This window comes from Diabrotica undecimpunctata, chromosome 7, assembly GCF_040954645.1.
Source record: "Diabrotica undecimpunctata isolate CICGRU chromosome 7, icDiaUnde3, whole genome shotgun sequence".
In the NCBI taxonomy this organism is placed as follows: domain Eukaryota; kingdom Metazoa; phylum Arthropoda; class Insecta; order Coleoptera; family Chrysomelidae; genus Diabrotica; species Diabrotica undecimpunctata.
The window spans coordinates 60,349,545-60,368,510 of NC_092809.1; the positions used below are offsets into that span (position 1 = coordinate 60,349,545).

Consider the following 18,966-nt stretch of genomic DNA (forward strand, 5'->3'; position numbering starts at 1 on the left):
AGACCTTTTGAATAGCTGTTCTGATGATCCCTTTTAGGGTGAAATACGTATAAGCCGATATACAGTCACACTATACGTGAAATCAAATCTTAATTGTATTTTTCCTTTTATTCCGGTATACTCTTTATGAGTACTAGAAACCAATTCGCTAAGGATTTTTACTTAGTTGAGGAGATATGTTGTGGAATGCAATTTTAGATTCCCCATGTCTCTAATAACATCTTTATCAACATCTGTTTTGCTTTGCAATTCTTAGAGGGCACAGATTAAAGCATAAATCTGAATTTGATTTAGAAAAATTAGCTTACGGATTTATTATCAGATGTCGCTATTTGCATCCATACGAAGCCATGTTAGAGTTACTTCTTAAGACAGGAAAGATTTATTTTCACGTTCAGAGCGTCTGTGAATAGTTGTTCTGATGATCTCTTTTAGGGTGAAATACGTATAAGCGGATATACAGACGCACTATCTTCTTCTTGTAGTTCCTTCTCCTATCGGAGGTTGGCTATCATCACAGCTATCCGTACCTTATTGGCGGCTGCTCTAAAAAGATCTACTGAGCTGCAACTATACCACTCTCTTAGGTTTCTCAGCCAGGAAATTCTTCGTCTTCCTATGGATCTTTTACCCTTGATTTTACCTTGAATTATGAGCCTTAATATCTTATATTTCGCACCTCTGGTAATGTGGCCTAAATATTCCAGCTTTCTTGTTTTGATGTGCTTTATGACCTCGCAATCCTTTTGTAGCCTATAGACGAACTATACGTGAGATCAAATCTTAACTGTCTTTTTTCTTTTGAGACCTTTTGTTAAATAGCCAGTTCATATTTTTAGTTTAAGATCTAGTTATTTCCGTTTAGTTTTAATGTGCGTTGTCCATGTAAATTTTTCATCCAGGTGCAATCTCAAGTATTTGACAACTGGTTTTATAGGAATGGGAGTATTATTAATATGAAAAGTAATTTTAATATTTTTTTGTTTGAAAAGTAATTTGTACTGATTTGCTAGCATTAACACTAATCTTCCATCGCTTAAGCCAGTTTTGTAATTGATCTAAATGATTTTGTACTTTTTGTGATGTTACATTAGGGTCGACATCCACTGCCAAGATTTCCGTGTCATCGGCAAATGTAGCTAAGAAGGTATCATTGCTGGTTTGAATTTAATGTCTTCCATTTAGCTATTGATATTATTGTACATACTAATATGATGACTAAGTATGACTATCTGATCAACAAAACAGCATCATATATGGCCGAATCGAATGCGACTAGGTTGACAGTAGTAGATTTTCCACATAGTATTTTTTGATCAATAAAACATTATTTGCAATATCATTAAATCCATTTTGTTTCCGAAATCATTTATGAATCCTTTTGTAGCAATTTTCAGATGACAATTATTTATTCTTGGTTTACAGTTGTATCTCTTTATCGTTTCCCTCGAAATATGTTAACTTTCCATAATCATTTTCTTCTACATAATAAGGTAACATTGTTTTATTTAGAAACGAATATCAACAATAAAAATGTTTACCGGTATTAATCATTGATCAGTTTTATTTTGGATTCTATTTGGAAGGAATGACAATTTTTATAATTAACAAAAAATAATTTTATTCTTTATTAGATTAAATTATTCATACTTTATTGGTTGTTATCTTATTCACATTAAAAAAAATCACTAATATTGAGATTATAATTTTTAAAATAAAATAAATAATTCCAGGTATTATGAGATCATATTAAAACAAATTATACCACGGGAGCTGTACTCGAACGGAGCAAAATATAGTGTGAAGTTAGTCACTCATTCTCATAAGTTTTCAAGTCACGTGCACATTCAGCCTAATGCTATGTTTTGATCCTAGTACAAGATGGCGGGTGAGTAAACTGTTGGATTTTTAATTAATTTTAAAGAGTGACACTTAAATTGTTGTTTTAGATGTTTCATCAATACATAATGATTTCATTGATGATTCTGACGAAGGTATGGAAACCTTTTTATTAACTTATGTTGTAGTGTTAAATTAGTGATTTAAATGTATTCATATCGGAAGTTGTTAAGATGCAATAACAACGCATATCTGAGTTAAACATTAACATGTACAGTGTATATCTTGTATGTAATCATTAATCTAATAATTGCATGTACAATTTTGTGTTTATTAGTTTCTTACTGAAAGGGAAGAGAAAAATGTCAAGGAAACGTTTGACATTTCTCCACATTGTTTATGTCTATTTTGCTAGCATTGCAGACAGACCAAATATCTTTTTATAAATGTTTTCAAGGTCTTTCGAATTGTTTTCAAATCTAGAATCCGTCGAGGGATTTATAAAATATTTTGATAATGGGTAATCCAGCCAAAAGCTGATGGATACTTACATTTTCATGCACACACAATACAGAACCGGATTCAAACATTTCTAAACATGCCCAGCCGGCTGTAAACCAAAAATTACTGATAATAATTGTTATTTCACAAGTAAAATACTCCCAGGAGCTTCCTATTTTCTCAAAAATGCTAAAACATTCAAATTATAAATGTATTAGACCTGTGTTTATGTATCATACCTATATAGACACTGTTAGAAATAATCAGAAACTCAGAGTCCATATGCAACTATTGCAAATCTAGGGTTTTAGTTAATATTGTGCATAAATAACTTTTATAGTTAAGTATTACATTTTTTTAGTTTAACACACATTTTAGCCCCACTATACTAATAATTTAATCTAAAATATAAAACTTTCAATTGTTATTAGTGACACATTTAATAACAATTAAATAATATACGAGTTGAAGCCTCTATATCAATCTATCTAATGACATTTGTGCCTCTATTATCTTCCGACAAAGATATCTAAAATTAGAAGGTCGCTGAAGAGGGGGCAAAAGTAGTAAGGTCCATTTGCTAAACTCGGGCATATTTTAACAGATTCACAGCTGGAAACCTACAACACAAAAGTTCCTAGCTCACAGCATTAACAGCTTAAATAAACTTTTATTACAGACTTCTTTCATTGAAAAAAAGAAGAATTATTAGAAATAGTTGAAGTGTATACTAAACCCATAAAATTTTGGGTAGTATATATTTAAAAAATATATTTCAGTTATTATAATTTAACATAACTATTTATTCTATGGTGCAAATAAATAAACATTGATTGTCTGTAATTCATAAAGTTCTATTTTATTTACTATCTAGTTTGTTTACTATTAATATTGGCTATGAGTACCTGTGTTTGGTTGTATAGTAATTTTCAGCCACTTCTAGTCTGTCAAAAAGTAACTAACTTCGCAAAAAAATAATTCACTAGACAGTTCGGACTGGGAATAGCGAACCAACTATAGTAGCAAAAGCTGAAGCAGAAGTGGATGCAAATCTATACAACCAGCTTGATACCAAGGAGGATGAAGCAAAGATAGATAAAATAACCAAACATAGAGCAAAGAAAGCAAAATATTTTAATAAGGTTAGATGTATCCAAGATGAAAATAATGAAATACGAGTTTACTAAAAGAATATCAAAAAGCAATGGAAAAAATACTTTAGCAGCAATTGTTTTATTAGAGCTAATGGAGACAGTAATAGCAATGTTCACCAAAATAATAAATAAGGAAGTTGTTGAAACACTGCAAGAAATAAAGAAACTAAAGCAGTTGCACCAGAACATTCTCTGGTGCTTAATGTATGCTGATGATGTAGTGATAGTGAATGAGATTTAGAACAAAAACTTGAATAGTGAAGATAAGGTCTTGAGGAAAAATGTTTAAAACTTAGCAGGAGTATTTGGAATATTCATTTAAAGATGCAGTTACTACAAGTAACATGATAACTTTAAATGGTGAAATGATTGTGAAAAGTAATAGTTGTAGGTATGTAGGATTATTGTTACAGAGTAAGGGAGAAATAGATATAGATGCATGCAATAGAATTAGGATACTGAAAGGAAAATTCAATAATGCTGCCATAAGACCAGCTATGATATATGGAACTGAATGTTGGTTGGTTAAAAAGAAAGCGGAACAAAGAATGCATATGGTGGAAATGAGAACACTTAGATGAATGAGTGGAGTGACAAAAAAAGATAAAATTAAGAATGAGTATATTTGGGGAAGTCTACGGGTGGCACCAATTACTGTCAAAATAAGAGAATACAATGTCCAGATGTTAATGCTAACAAAACATTTTTCTTTTTACCCGTAACTCCAATTGAAATAAAAAATACAATCTATCAACTAAAAACAAGCCTAGTACTGGTATTGATAGTATATCTGTAAAAATCATAAAACTGATAAGTGATCATATATCGATTCCTTTAACCCATTTAGTTAATCTCTCAATAACAATCAACCAATTTCCATCCATATTTAAAATGGCAAAAGTTATTCCAATCTTCAAAAGAATGACCCTGATGATATTTCAAATTATAGACCAGTATCTGTCAGCATAATTTCCAAAGTAATAGAGAAGGTTGTACACAACAGAATGTTAAGTTTTATAGAAGAATACAATTTATTTCCTTCAAACCAACATGGTTTAGATCCAAAAAAGTCAACGCTCACGGCTGCATGCAGCTTGTTTGAGCGTATTTATGATGAATTAGATAATAGAAACCACGTGGCAGAACTATTTTTGATCTATCGTGAGCTTTTGACTGCTTAGACATAACATTTATTCGCAATAAATTATATAACATTGGTTTTAGAGGGATATTTCTAGAATGGGTAATAAATTTCTTAAGTGACAGGAAGAGTGTTGTTAAAATGAGGGAATCAAGCTCAGAACCATACACGACAAATAAAGGAGTACCACAGGGTTCCGTGCTGGGACCATTATTATTACTAATTTTTATTAACGACCTACCAGATCACATAAGGGCACTTATAATATCAATGTTTGTTGATAATACCTCGTTAATAGTCTGCACATACACTCGAGTAATTAAAAATGACAATGAAGTTGTTGACTGCATTATACGCTGGTGTAATACCAACAGACTAATATTAAACATTGACAAGACGGAAATTATTTATTTTCATTCATACAACTCATCTACCTATGACTATATCTTAACCACCTCCACTCACTCTACAAAGTTTTTGGGTGCATTCATTGATTGTAATCTCAAATGGTCAGAGCAAGTGAATTCAGTGAACATGAAATTGAATAAAGTTTTTTAAGTATGCTATATCTAGAATTAAAAACACACTACCCATCTCAGCATTAATGAACGTTTATTATAGCCTTGCTTACAGCCACATGTCCATCCATCATCCAGCCTCAAGAGTCCACTGCTGAACATAGGCCTCTTCCTCATATTTCCAACCCCGTCTATCTTGCGCCGCTCTCATCCAGTTTTTATTGAGTCTTCTTAAATTGTCAGTCCATCTTGTAGGTGGTCGACCGACGCTTCTCTTGTCTTCCCTTGGCCTCCATTCCAATAACCTCTTTGTCCATCGCCCATCTGTCATTCTGGCTATGTGTCCTGCCCATCTCCATTTTAGTCTGGCTATCTTCTCAATGATGTCAGTCACTCCGGTTCTTCTCCTGACGTCTTTGTTGGTCATTCTGTCTCGCAGAGTTATTCCCAACATGGACCGCTCCATTCTTCTCTGCGTGACTCTCACAGCCACATGTGATATAATGTAATTTTGTGGGGGAACTCAGTAGATAGTAACAAAGTGTTCATTACCCAAAAAAAATTATCCGTAAAATTTTTAATTTGGATTAATATTGTAAACCAATTTTTATTAAACATCAAATTTTAACTTTCTACTACCTATATATCTATAAATGTTTACTTTATGTAAAATAGGAAATCAATACATTTTCAGTAAATTCAGACAATCACTATTACAATACAAGAAGTGCTGAATCTTTACGAGTTCCTAAACACAGAACATCCAAATTTCAAAATTGCTTCAGATATATGGGACTGACCTTATACAATCATTTGCCAAAAACTGTGAAAGAAATAACACTTTCCTCTAAATTAAAAAAAAAATGTTAAAGATTTACTCTTAAGAAAAGCATATTATTCTATAAATGAATATCTTGAGGACAAACTGCAGTAGCTTCATATTTTACTTGTAAAAATGTTATTTTATATATTTTATGTTTTGTCAATTTTTTTACGCTGTGTTGTTTTTTATACTGAATTCTGTAGTGACGTATCCTATACATTTATTATCAATGTCAAAGGATGAATAAAGTATGACTATGACTAATGACTCAATATGAAGAATTGCTGATTTGCAAGATCCTGAAAAGAGTTGGAGAGGAAGATCTGGGGCAGATGCTGGTAAAGGGGATTGATATTGGCATGACAAAAGATAAAAACTTATGGAGAAATATAATTGGGGTAGCCTACCCCACATAGGGATAAAAGTAAGAAGGGATGATGATGATTTGTCTCTTTTTTTTCTGACACTGTTAATGTTTTCTAACAGTTTGTTCACTAAACTCAGATTCAATTGTCTAGTAAGTTTAGTAGTTCATTTCTTGCTGCATTGGTTAAATTTTCTCATCAATAGAAAGTGACAGGAAGTAAGCCAATATTAATTTTAATTTAAAAGTAAAAAAACATGCACATGCAGTTTATGAACAAAATAAAACTGCATTAATTGAAGTTTTAAATGTTTATTTTTGGAATTTAATTTGTTTATAGATTAATTACTGTTTCCAAATGGAAAGTTTAAATTAAAATTAATGGATATACACCTCAATTAGTTTTGATTATTCTTCTTTTTCAATTAGAGAAGACTGCAACAGTAAGTTTATTTCAGACATTCATGATGATTGCTAGGAACTTTTGTGTTTTATGTTTTTGACAATTACTGTGTCAAAACATTCCCAACCTGAGTGTATGGACTATATGTCAAAAATTTTTAATATTGTGAAGTTTTATGTGTATGGTAGAACAGGATAACTTTGTTGATTTTTCTGTATTTTCTAGCATAACTTTTGAATGGGTCATCCCAAGAATGTGGAAAAGTCACATCTTATGTATATTTAATTTAAATTTATAGTATATATTTGTTTTTAAATTGAGGATTTTCTCAAAAAAAAAATACAAAAGGATAGGTATATCAAAGTCACTCATTGATGTGGGGTCACTTTGATACCCCATTTTGAAATAGCTTAAACTATGCATAAAAGCTGTAGTAGTATCATTGTCAACCCATTTTTAAATCGATCAAGCCAATTTTTAGATATTTTAATTTGGAGGGTGACTTTGATAGCTGCTACAGACATAGTAATTAGTACATAATAAATGATTCTAGAAATAGCTAATACTTTATTGAGATAAAAAACATTTTAGCAAATTAGTAAAACAATATAAAATAGTAAAAATGTCCAAATAATATATTGTAAAAGGCAAACAAAATAAAAGTTATTTCTGTTTAACATCAACTCTGCCAGGAAATATGCATTTAGTTGCTGTTTCATTTATTTCAACTGATCGAGTCTTCAGAATTCAAATTCATTCATTGATGTAATTTTGCCAGTAGCCTAACACACGTCAAAATAAAAGCAGAACAATAGTTCTATTAAAAAATCTTAAATTCTAGTTACGTAAAAACACATATCAGATTGAGTTAAAATACTTTAAAATTTAAATTTAAGATATTCCTCACTACTATAAAATACATTTTTTATTAAACTTTCTTTAAAATTTTATTTTTAAACTGAATTTTGGGATAAATAATTTGGGGAATTTGTTACAAAATTTAATTGCCCAATACACTGATCCACTTTGGCACCTCTTAGCCTCAAGTAGGCTGGAACAAGATCACATCTGTGTCTAGTGTTATCATCGTACACCTCTTCATGGGTCTCAAAGTACCCCCCGCTTCTCTTTCATAGACCAATCTGCAATCGTCCCTAAACCCAAAGCCTGCACAAACTCTTATAGCCTTACATTGTAAACCAAAGACTCTCAGCATTCCCGCCGAATGCCCCCAGACCAAGATTGCTTATGTTAGATGAGAGTGAAAAATGGCATAATAAGCTGTTCATAAGACCTTGTGTGAAACCCCCGATGCTAGATTTCTGAGCACATATATGTTCTTTGATAGATTTTTGCTCAGATAGTTAATATGTTGACCCCATTGAAGCTTGGGCTCTAGATGTACTCTAAGGAACTTCACACTTGTCACTATTGCGTTTTCAGCCTGAGTGTCCCTAAGAGCAAAAACAGTCCTGTTGGTCTTTGCTTCATTAAGCAGGAGCCTGTTAACACAGAACCGCTATTTAGGATCCGACAGTGCAGACCTGGAACCGTTAAGGGAGTCCTTAAGTGTGTCAGCTGAGAAGGAGACTGTGGTGTCATCAGCAAAGAGTGTGTATCAATTGTTTGATTCAATGCTTGTAAGGTTATTTTTATATACAGTAGACTCCCTCTATAACGAGAACTGAAATGGCAGACTAATTACCTCGTTATAAGCCGATCTCGTTATATCAGACAACAATAATACTCTGAAAATATATGAATATTATGTAGTTTTCTAAAACATTAACTTCCTATAGCGAAGCCATTAATAAAAGATGCTATTAAAAAATGTTTGAATGGCGTTTTTGAAAAAAAGTTGTTAACTTTTATTGTCAATGAAATACGTTAAAACAAAAAAGAGTTGTTTATTTTTATTGTCAATATACGTTAAAACAAAAAATCTGTACCTACATTTTTTTCCAACTGCATAATGTATAAAGCGTATTTTAAAGGATAATAATAAACTATTACTTCTGCAATTGGAAGAAGTCTGTCATTTTTGACTGCTTTAAATTATCCAGTATCATTGTATCTATCATATTTTCTAAAGATATAAAACAGTTGTGTTTGTTGTAAAGAAGTTTATTGCGGGTGGCAGTTAAGTTTATTGCGGTGCAGTTAAAAAGGGTATTTATTTATAACCACGGCTGGGACAAAAACGTAAAAAAAAACACGTTTTTCGATCTTATTTTCTCTCGTTATAACCAAATTTGCCTCGCTATAGAGGGTTATAGTTCAATAGAAATTTCACGGGACATCTAATGTACCTCTTTATAAGCGAAACTTCGTAATAACCGTGTTCGTTATAGAGGGAGTATACTGTATTAGAAATAGTATGGTTCCGTAGGGCCTATATGACGGAGCCCTGAGAAACACCAATATTAACAACACTTTCCCCTGACAGCACCTCAGACACCCTCACAGATTGTACCCTGTTCTCGAAGTATGATTGGATCAACTTGACACTCTGTGGACAAAAGTCACACCTATGTAGTTTTTTCAGGAGTATCCCATGACCCATACAATCAAATGCTTTACTCAAGTCACAAAACACAACAGTGTTGATTTGCATTCTATGAAAGGATTCCAAGATGCAGGACACTAGTTCAAGAATGCCAAGAGTTGTGTTCCTTTCCTTCCTGAAACCAATTGCTATTGATTGAATTGCTAAGATATCAGCGAAAGGAGCATTAAAAATGTCTGTCTCCACAACTTTAAAATATTTATGCGTTTCATCCAGTGATTTAAGTCCAATGAGTTCATATTTGTCAAAAGGTAATTTCTCTTGTATCCTGGCATATACGTAATTTTTACATTTTCGTTTACCTGACATAATTTTTACAAGCACATAAGTTCCAACATTCAATAAGCAAGCGATGGTTTTGTATTCATCTCATCTTCATATGACTGGTTTTCCACAGAATCTTCATTTTCGCTTTCGTTATGTTGACTTAAACTTTTACCGAGTTAGATAGGAAGTTTCTTTTTACTTCGGCGTTTAGTAACTTATGTCTCAGATTTCTTATTCTTCAGATAGTATGTGAGGCTGTCCTTAAGCAGAGGTTCTACATAATCAAAATCATGGTTGACTATTGTAATTTTACTTAAGACATTATTTGGATTGAAAAGAACCATACAACAAGCCTCGAACCCATTCTTCAAAACTCTATTAATTGCAGTTTCTTCACAATCTCCACGCTTGTACTTAGTTTTTCCAATTGTCTTATCCATTAATTCCAAGCTTTTTTTAATAACGATGGAAATTGATCTTTAGGTGCACCATTAATCTTTGTGTGTCACAATTTAAATTCCGTCAAAACTTTTCACCAAGACACTTTCATGGGTTTAAGAAAGGATGCATCCAAAGGCTTGCATATGTGTGTTGAATTACTGGGAAGGCACGCAAATTCAATGTTGTGCAATTCACACAGTTGTAAAACATGATCTGAAAAGTGAGACGCCAAGTTGTCGCCGATCATCAACTTTTTTACCTTCCAGCCGTCTTAAGTGGGGTAATAATATGGTCTCAAGCCGGTCTGTAAAACAAGTTACCTCCATCCACCCATTTTTTGTTCGGTTATACCTAGCTCCTCTTTCACAACATCCACTACTACAACAAGGAGAGCCCTGTCGACCCCTTAATGTTCCTGCATCCCACATTTGTTCGCTACGATATATTATATAAGGAAGGAGTAGTGTGCCATCAGCAGCACCGCACATCATTATTGATGTGGCTGCTTTACTATGATTAGTCATTTGCTCTGGGTATTTGACCCCTCTTCTATATAGCAATCTTCTTTTCCCCGGATCATCACTAACGTTGGTTTTATCGTAATTGAAAACGTGCGATGGAGGGCAATTTGAGAGAGTTGTTCTTAAATTATTGAAATATGATTCTATTGTTTCTTTTGTGACACCTGCCCGAGCTCTAATAATGTTAGACATGTCGTTTAGAGATTTGCTGACTATGCCTATCCAAAAAAGGGTTATTCGGTCGTTACCACGACATAACCCGTTTTTAAATTTAGAAATAATAGTTAATAGCCTATTCATATTTTAATCCCTTTTAAGACTCTAAATGGTTCGTATGAATTATTCGTTCGTATTCATTTTTTTATTAAATTATTTCTCCACAGTTTCTCCTGCTTATCCTAAAAGGCGACTGAATGGAGCAGCGCTCCTATTGCCCTTAACCCTTATTCCTATTCCCCAACCCCTGACTGAACATGGGCCGTATTACCCTAACCTAACACACAACATAACACCATCGGCCTGGAGGAAATGCCTAGCTACGATAACCAGAGTAAACCGAGGCTGGTTCAGAAGCTATAGTCAGCAGCCCAGGCACTGGACTCGGGTGCAATAGGCCGATAACCTGCTCTGCTTAAACTCAGCTATCACGAATGCTATGAACAACGTCACAACAAACCGGACGGACTAACGGAGAACGACCAAACCAACGGAATAAGGACTTAATGATGGAATTGCGATTGGGGACCTGGAATGTTCAAATCATGCTGCAGACAGGCAAAATGAAGAAATTCCTCTCCAAGAAACCAGATTTAAATGGCATGGATGAATAAAAAAGACTACAGTTTATACTACTGTGGAGTAGAAAGGCGAGGATACTTTGGAGTGGATTTTATGGTAAACCATAAATGCCGCAGATGAATATTAATTTTCACTCCAGTTAATGAAAGAACATGTAAAATACGCCTCAGGGGTAAAATTCATAATATTACAATTATCCATGCTCCAACAGAAACAGTAAATGAACTAGTAACCGATCAATTCTACGACCAACTACAAGTAGAACGTGAAAACGTGCAAAGGGCAGATACAGTTACAGTCCAGAGTGATATGAACTTTAAGTTGGGAAAAGAGTCGATACATAGAGAATCGTTTGGTAAGCATAGTTTACATGATATTATCGGCAACAACGATATACGAGTGGCACAGTTGGCAATGGAAAATAAACAAAAAATAAATAAAAAGAGTATTTAGTACTTGCTTCTCCCACAAAAATATTCATAAAGGACCTCAGTAGCAGATCTTATATCTTATAGAGGCGCAAATTGCGATTCGGATCATTTCTTGGTCATATCGAAGATGAAAAAGTATCGATGGTAAGAAAAGAGAAAGGAGCCAAACAAAGAAAGTGGAACACATTGTGTAAAAATTATAAGAAGAAGAATTAGTACCAGCCGAAAATAAAGTTAATATTAAATGGAATAGGAGAAGAAAATAGCATCGAAGACGAATGGAATATCATCAAAACGACAATTACCAATACAGCAAGGGAAACATTAGGCGAAACCTCAAGCAAAACAAACGAGGAATGGTTTGACCAATATTGCTAACAAGTAATAAATAGCAAAAATACAGATGGGCAGAAATGTCTACAAAAGAATTCCCGATTGAATAGAAGCGCATATGAAGAACTAAGCAGGGATGCAAGAAGAATATGTATAGGTATAGGAGAATATGAGAATATATATATAGAAAGAGAGAAACGCTAAATAGAAAAATACAACAAATTACAGACTAAACAGAAGAGACTAGGGAATTTTACAAGGAAACCAAGTGATACACTCAAGAATAAAAACGAGACAATTATCAGCGAGACAGAGGAACTAATGAAAAGATGGAAGGAGCATTTTCAAGTGCTCTTAAACCCGGAAAAGAACAAAACCAAGAAGAAGAAGAAATAATTCATCACACAGCAGAACATGAAAGAAACTATATACGACATAAAACATCTGAAAAATAACAAAGGGCCTGGCACATATGGAATAACTGCAGAACTGTTACAGAATGGTAATACATATGTTAAGAGGTATACATGAAAAATGTGCTGAATATAACATACCAATTTATAACTTATATATTGATTTTAAACAGGCGTTTGATGGATTAGATAGATAAAAAATGTTAAAACAACTATCCATGTTAGGAATACCGAAAAAGTTAAACTTATTCAAATGACTTTGGAGGATTCAAAAGCCATGGTCAGAATAGATGGATACATGACAGAGGCATTTGATACTGAAAATGGAGTTAGGCAAGGTGATGAATTCTCAACAACACTTTTTAATCTAACTTTGGAAGCTATTATCAGAAAACTAGATATAAACGGCTGTATTAATACAAGATCCACTCAAATATGCACAGATGCTGATGATGTTACCATAATAAGCCGCAATAGAAGGGTATTAAGTGAAAAAGCTATTGATTTGAAAAGGGACGCCGCTGCATTTGGTCTAAATATAAATGAAAGGAAAACAAAACATATGGAGTGCACAAGGTCGAATCGACATAAGAATCTGAAGGTAGACAACCATACCTACGAATATGCCTCCACCTTTCCCTATCTAGGCTCAATACTAAATGACAGCAACAACGTCAATCAAGAAATACAAGCCCGGATTCTTAGCAGTAATAAGAGCTTTTATGCATACAAAGACTTAATGAAAGGTAAGTTACTGAATCGCGAGCCTAAGCTTAAAATCTACAAAACAGTAACCAGACCAGTGGTCACATATGGATGTGAAACGTGGACGTGGACCCTTTCAACCACTGATCAATTGAGAAAATCAATTGAGAATATTTTAGCGCAAAATATTAGGAAAGTTATTTGAACCAACCCATTGTAGCGATGATGATTTCCAAACTTCGATAGAAGATGGAACTTAAAGAAGAAGATTGTAGCGATGGTTCGTGGGGAAGAAAAATGAACTATGAGCTGGTTGAATTAATGCATAAAGTCGCAAAGACTCAACTGAGATGGAAACCCTAAGGAAATAGGACAAGAGGAAGTCCCCGTGGCGACGGAAAGTATCCGACAGGGCAGACTGGAAGAACGTTGTTAAGCAGGTCAAGACCCACAAAGGGTTGTAGCGCCATTAGAAGAAGAAGAAGACCTGTGTGCACCGGTACTGAGGAAATATAACAATAGCTGATCTTTATTAACAATAGCCGATTCATATTTTAATCCCTTTTAAGGCTCTAATCTGGGGTGTTCTTATGAATTATTATTTTTTTTATTAAATTGAATTGACTTCATTCATCACACATTCATTTTACATTTTTTACTCAAAAAAATATTTGTTTGCTACTAAGAAAAAAAACTTTGAAAATTGCCGGTTGAAGAATATAACTTATAAGATTTTTACTGTAAAATGTGGTATTTTGTGAACGATTTCCGAAGTGGAACTGGAAACGTCAAAATAAACTTATTTTAAAGTAAAATTGTGGCTTATTTCCAATGAAAATAGTAAAATGGGTTAAAGAGTTCTTAAAATTACAAACTTTTTTTGTTAAAATTACTTATTAAAATGAAAAAACTGGATTTTAATTGTACAAATACAAATTTATTTGGGGTTTAATCTTAAATATTAGTAAAAAAATGTTTGACTAGTTTACAAATATTTTATAGATAGGTATACAACATATTTTACACTTGTAATTTTACGAAAATCGTAAATTTTACATTAAAAGAATTCAAACATAATACAAGTTGAACACATAACTAACCAATGAGTATAGCTGTACTTTCACAATTCACTGTATTCTGTGTACTCAGTACGAGCAGGAAACGTGAAAGTCTCTGAATCACTAACTTCACTTGATGAGTCTGTATTTACTGATATTATTACCGGTGACATTATTATCAACATCTAAGATTTTGCCAAATTCCACATGTTTTCTTCTTCTTTTAACACATGTTCAATCGCCTTTTGCCTATTTTCATTGATCCATGTAAAACTAAGCTTTCTAACAATGCTTGTACCGTTTGTGGAGTTTGCCGTTTACTAATAAGAAAATCAAAAAATATCGGTTCACAACATTTTGATAACTCTCCGTACATTTTAATGGGTAATATGCAGTCTTTTACAGTGAGTCAACTGTAACAACAGACGCATTCACGATAAGTTTTAGCCAATTAATATTTGGTAACCATAATTTATCGAAATTCGTAATTATTTACTCTTTATCAGGGGTGTTTCGTGAAGAAATCTTAAAAGTATTGTCTTTTATTGAAATTTGAAACCAAGCCGCAAACCCCTATCTCTTGTCGTACTGCTCATCCATAGGTATAGCCGATACACCAGCGTATTCTAGGCTACGTAACAGACTATTTAGACTTTACACTGTTAAGTAACCCTTTTTGATTTCTGGCCAGGATCTGAGCCATCGATTCACAGTGAAGTCTGGTCCGCTTGGCTATCTGACCCACATTGTAATATGTACTATTATTAGGCGTCGTCCTTTGTTGGAAGGAACCTTTAATCCTGTAGATAATCCGTCCAAAAAAGCTTGTGTAACCCTCATTCACCCAAGTTTCGTCTAAATAAAGTATTGGTATTCCTTCTGCACGTAATTTAAAAATGGTTCTGATGTATTTCCGTCTGCAACAATCAATTTCCTCAGTATCAATAAGAGTTGCTTTCTATCTTGTTTTGCCCACTTGAACTTCAATCCATAGTTTTGTCTGTCTTATTTTAGGGAGATATGGATCTTCATTGATTGCATCCAAAATTTGTCAAGTGTTGTCTTTTTTAAAATAAAATTCTTGAACTTTTCTTTTTATTTCTCTTTTACGCAAATTCAGTAAATTTAACTTTTTTTTTTTAAATCTCCTCCATTGGCGTTTGGAGGTTTAACAACTACACATTTTAAGTAACTTCGAATTTTGTATGGGAGTGCATAGTTGAGTTCTGCCACAAATATAAAATATCAGGTAGAAAAATCGTAGCTGAGTTGTTCCACGGCGTTTTATATTAAGAGGATCAGGGAGATTAGGATTATAAAAATTCGGTTCTATATTTTCTAAGAATTTATTAATTTAAAATACAATCTACTGTCACCTATTAATTATTACAATTTTTAAAAGAAACATTTTTAACAAAAGTTCATCTAGATATTAGTTTTTTTCTTCATAGTCCCCTTCATAGTCCTTCATATTAAATCCCCTTGCGACTGAGTCCAATCTTTATACTCTTTTGACCAGCTTAGTCTATTTTTCTTTTGTTGTAATGTTAAAATAAAATGAAATTTATTAAAAACAATTCGTACTAATTTTTTCAACTATAAAACTTTGTAAGTACCAAATCCTAATTTGTGGGCCTCTCTGTGACATGTTGATCTAGAAACAAGTCTTCCAATAACTTCACTTCATAAAACCCTTAACTCTATATAATTTGCTCGTCGATTTTTCACTATAATGCGTCTTAATGCCCTTCGATCTGCTTCGGTTATTTTACTTTTTCGTACATTTCTAGGTTTTGTGACGACCGAACCTGTAGTTTTGTATCTTCTGACTATACTTCTTACACTATAGCGTGACAATTGCAACATATTCGCGATTTCCGAATTGGATTTTCCATAATTAAAAAATCTAATAATGATTGAACACATTTTCTCATCGATAACTTTACCTCGACCCGACAATACATAAACGGGAAACAATATTATTGTTTTGATGTCATTTTTCCGTGTCTACTTCTGGATTTAACGTAATTACGAAAAAATCAACGTATGTTGACATAAGTGAATGCATAGCCAGGGCTTAGTGAATTTTTTTTATTGTTGAAAATAAATAAAAAAAAACCATAAGGGTAATGTTTTAAACAAATATTAATAAAAATGCCATATTAATTAATATGGGAACTTATAAAAACATGCAGAGAATAATTTGTTTATGGTAATCGACTTCGACTGCAAATTTCATATGTAGGCCAACTAATATGGGAAGGGGCTCGTATTTACTGTGTAACTCGAAATTATATCGACCACGCTAAGTTCCATTATCATTATTAGATCTAATATTTTTCTGAGTATTAATCTCTCGAATATTAATAGTCTGTTTTATGAAGCACCCATGTCTCAGATTCATACATTAGGACTAGGAGCATTAGAATTTTGTATCATCATCATCATCCAGCCTTCATTTATCACGTCCACTGCTGGACATAGGCCTCCCTTAAACTCCTCCATTCTTTGCGATTTTGTGCTCTTTGTTGCCAATTTTTCGTGATACGCCTGATGTCGTCAGCCCAACGTGTAGGTGGTCTTCCTCTACTACGTTTGTCTGCTCTTGACCTCCAATGTTTAATTTTACTCGTCCATCGTGAGCCATGCATTTTCGCTACATGGCCTGACCAATTCCATTTAAGCTCCGCTATGCTTTCCACAATATCAGCAATACTTGTCCTTCTTCGCAGATCTTCGTTTCTTATTCGGTCCCGCAACGTCACTCCCAGTATAGATCGTTCCATTCGTCTCTGTGCCGCTCTCAATTTCGAAGCCGTAGTCTTGGTTAGAGTCATAGTTTCCGCCTCATAAGTCATGACCGGTAATACGCATTGGTCAAATACTTTTCTTTTGAGGCTAATTGGTATGATGACCCTAAGTGTGTCTCGCAGTTTTCCAAAGGCTGCCCGCGCTAAAGTAATTCGTCTTTGGATTTCGCATGTTTGGTTGTCCCTGCTAATTCTTATTTCGTGACCCAAATACGTATATTTCTCCACCAGCTCTACCACTTTGTTTTGAACAATTAAATGGTTATTGGGGACCATATTTGTCATAAACTTAGTTTTGGACAAATTCATTCTGAGGCCCACTTTCGAACATGCAAAATCCAATTCATTTAACACATCTGTGGCTTCTCCTAAATCATCTGTGATAAGGACAACGTCACCTGCGAAACGGAGATGGTTAAGTTTTTCGCCTTCTATTGTTACTCCTCTGTGGTCCCAATTGACCATCTTAAAGGCATACTCTAATGCCGTTATGAATAATTTCAGTGACAATGTATCTCCTTGCCTTATCTCACGTTTTATTTTTATTGGTCGGGTTTTATCGTGTATCTTAACAGTCATAGTGGCATTTTTGTAAATATTGTAAATAAGTTCACTATACCTATTGTCAATCCTGCTGTCACTCATTGCTTCTATAAGGCTGTCTATTTCGATCGTGTCGAACGCTTTATGAAAATCTATGAAAATGAGGACAAGAGGTTTGTTGTATTCTATAGATTTCTCAATGAGCGTCTTTACTGTATGGATGTGATCATTGGTACCATAATTTGATCGGAATCCTGCCTGCTCTCTCGGTTGGTAGAAATCTAATTTAAAATTTAGGATTTTGTATACCATTTTCTTTTTAGACAATTAGGGTTATTAAGGTGTTTGATAAGTCCATAATAACTTGTGCGCCAAGCGTTATTATTTCGTTTATCTCTTCCGATATTATGTTTGTGGTGGTTACCATGCTTCCCGCCTAAGAAAACTGTTGCCCTTCAAAGCAAGCACATCAAAATTATAGATGTCAGTATTAAAGCTTTGTCGCATATTTCTGTTTCTGTGGTTTGTCACTGATGCTATGAGCTTGTTTTGCTTTCGTTAATCATTAGACTCATATTATCTGCTGCATTTGAAAGTGCGGTGAATATTTTCTTAGAGTTACAGGTCGTGCGTGCTCCAAGGTCCAAGGTGTGGCATAGGTCAATAGCTGTATAGATTTATTAAATATTGGAGGCACGCCTGCGCACCACCTGTGTCAGTCTGTTGGTGTTGAATTCTTCAGACTAGCTCTTTTGGATTTATCAACATTATCAGTTGAACAGGAATTCTGAAGTCTTGATGGATAAATCCAACTTTTTCTTTTTTGATTCTATCATCAAATACGGACTTGAAAATTTTTCAATTTCTATTAAAATAAGTAACTCTATAATAATATATAAAAATGATTATCAACGACAAAGAAATTAGAATATTTATAGTTCCACCAACTCACTGACTGTAATCTGTTTTAATTTAACTTACGTGATGTTATTTGCAAATCTAATTACCAATTTTGGATAATGTTTATCTGATTCGATGACATTATCATACATTCTCTTTTTTTCTTACTGTATCAATATTTATATATGCCACTTGATAATTTTGATAAGATTATCTATTAATAATAGCAAAAAATTAGGCACGGCATTAGAAATATTGATACATATTTCAGGGGTAGAAAAAACTTTAATTGTTTAAAGGCTCGCCCAAAACTAGGATTAGATGATTACACAATTTCTTTCTTCTTTCCTTTCTTTGGCCTTAAATAATCCAACTTTAGACATAGGCCTCCTCCAAATCAATCCAGTGTTTTCTATTTTGCGCCACTTGCTTCCAGT

General features: G+C 33.5%; 1 protein-coding gene across 2 annotated transcripts in view; it reads left to right on the top strand.

Moving 5' to 3' along the window:
• Positions 1-1,780: 1,780 nt before the first annotated feature.
• LOC140445406 (serine/threonine-protein phosphatase 4 regulatory subunit 1-like) overlaps positions 1,781-18,966 on the top strand; it is a 462,854-nt gene continuing 445,668 nt past the window's right edge. Inside the window, exons 1-2 of one of the 2 annotated variants that reach the window (XM_072537408.1) lie at positions 1,781-1,888; positions 1,950-1,994. In XM_072537408.1, coding sequence (XP_072393509.1) covers positions 1,882-1,888; positions 1,950-1,994 — 52 coding nt within the window. In that variant the 5' untranslated portion in view covers positions 1,781-1,881. The remainder of the gene's footprint in view (positions 1,889-1,949; positions 1,995-18,966) is intronic. The other variant, XM_072537410.1, reaches the window with a different exon arrangement.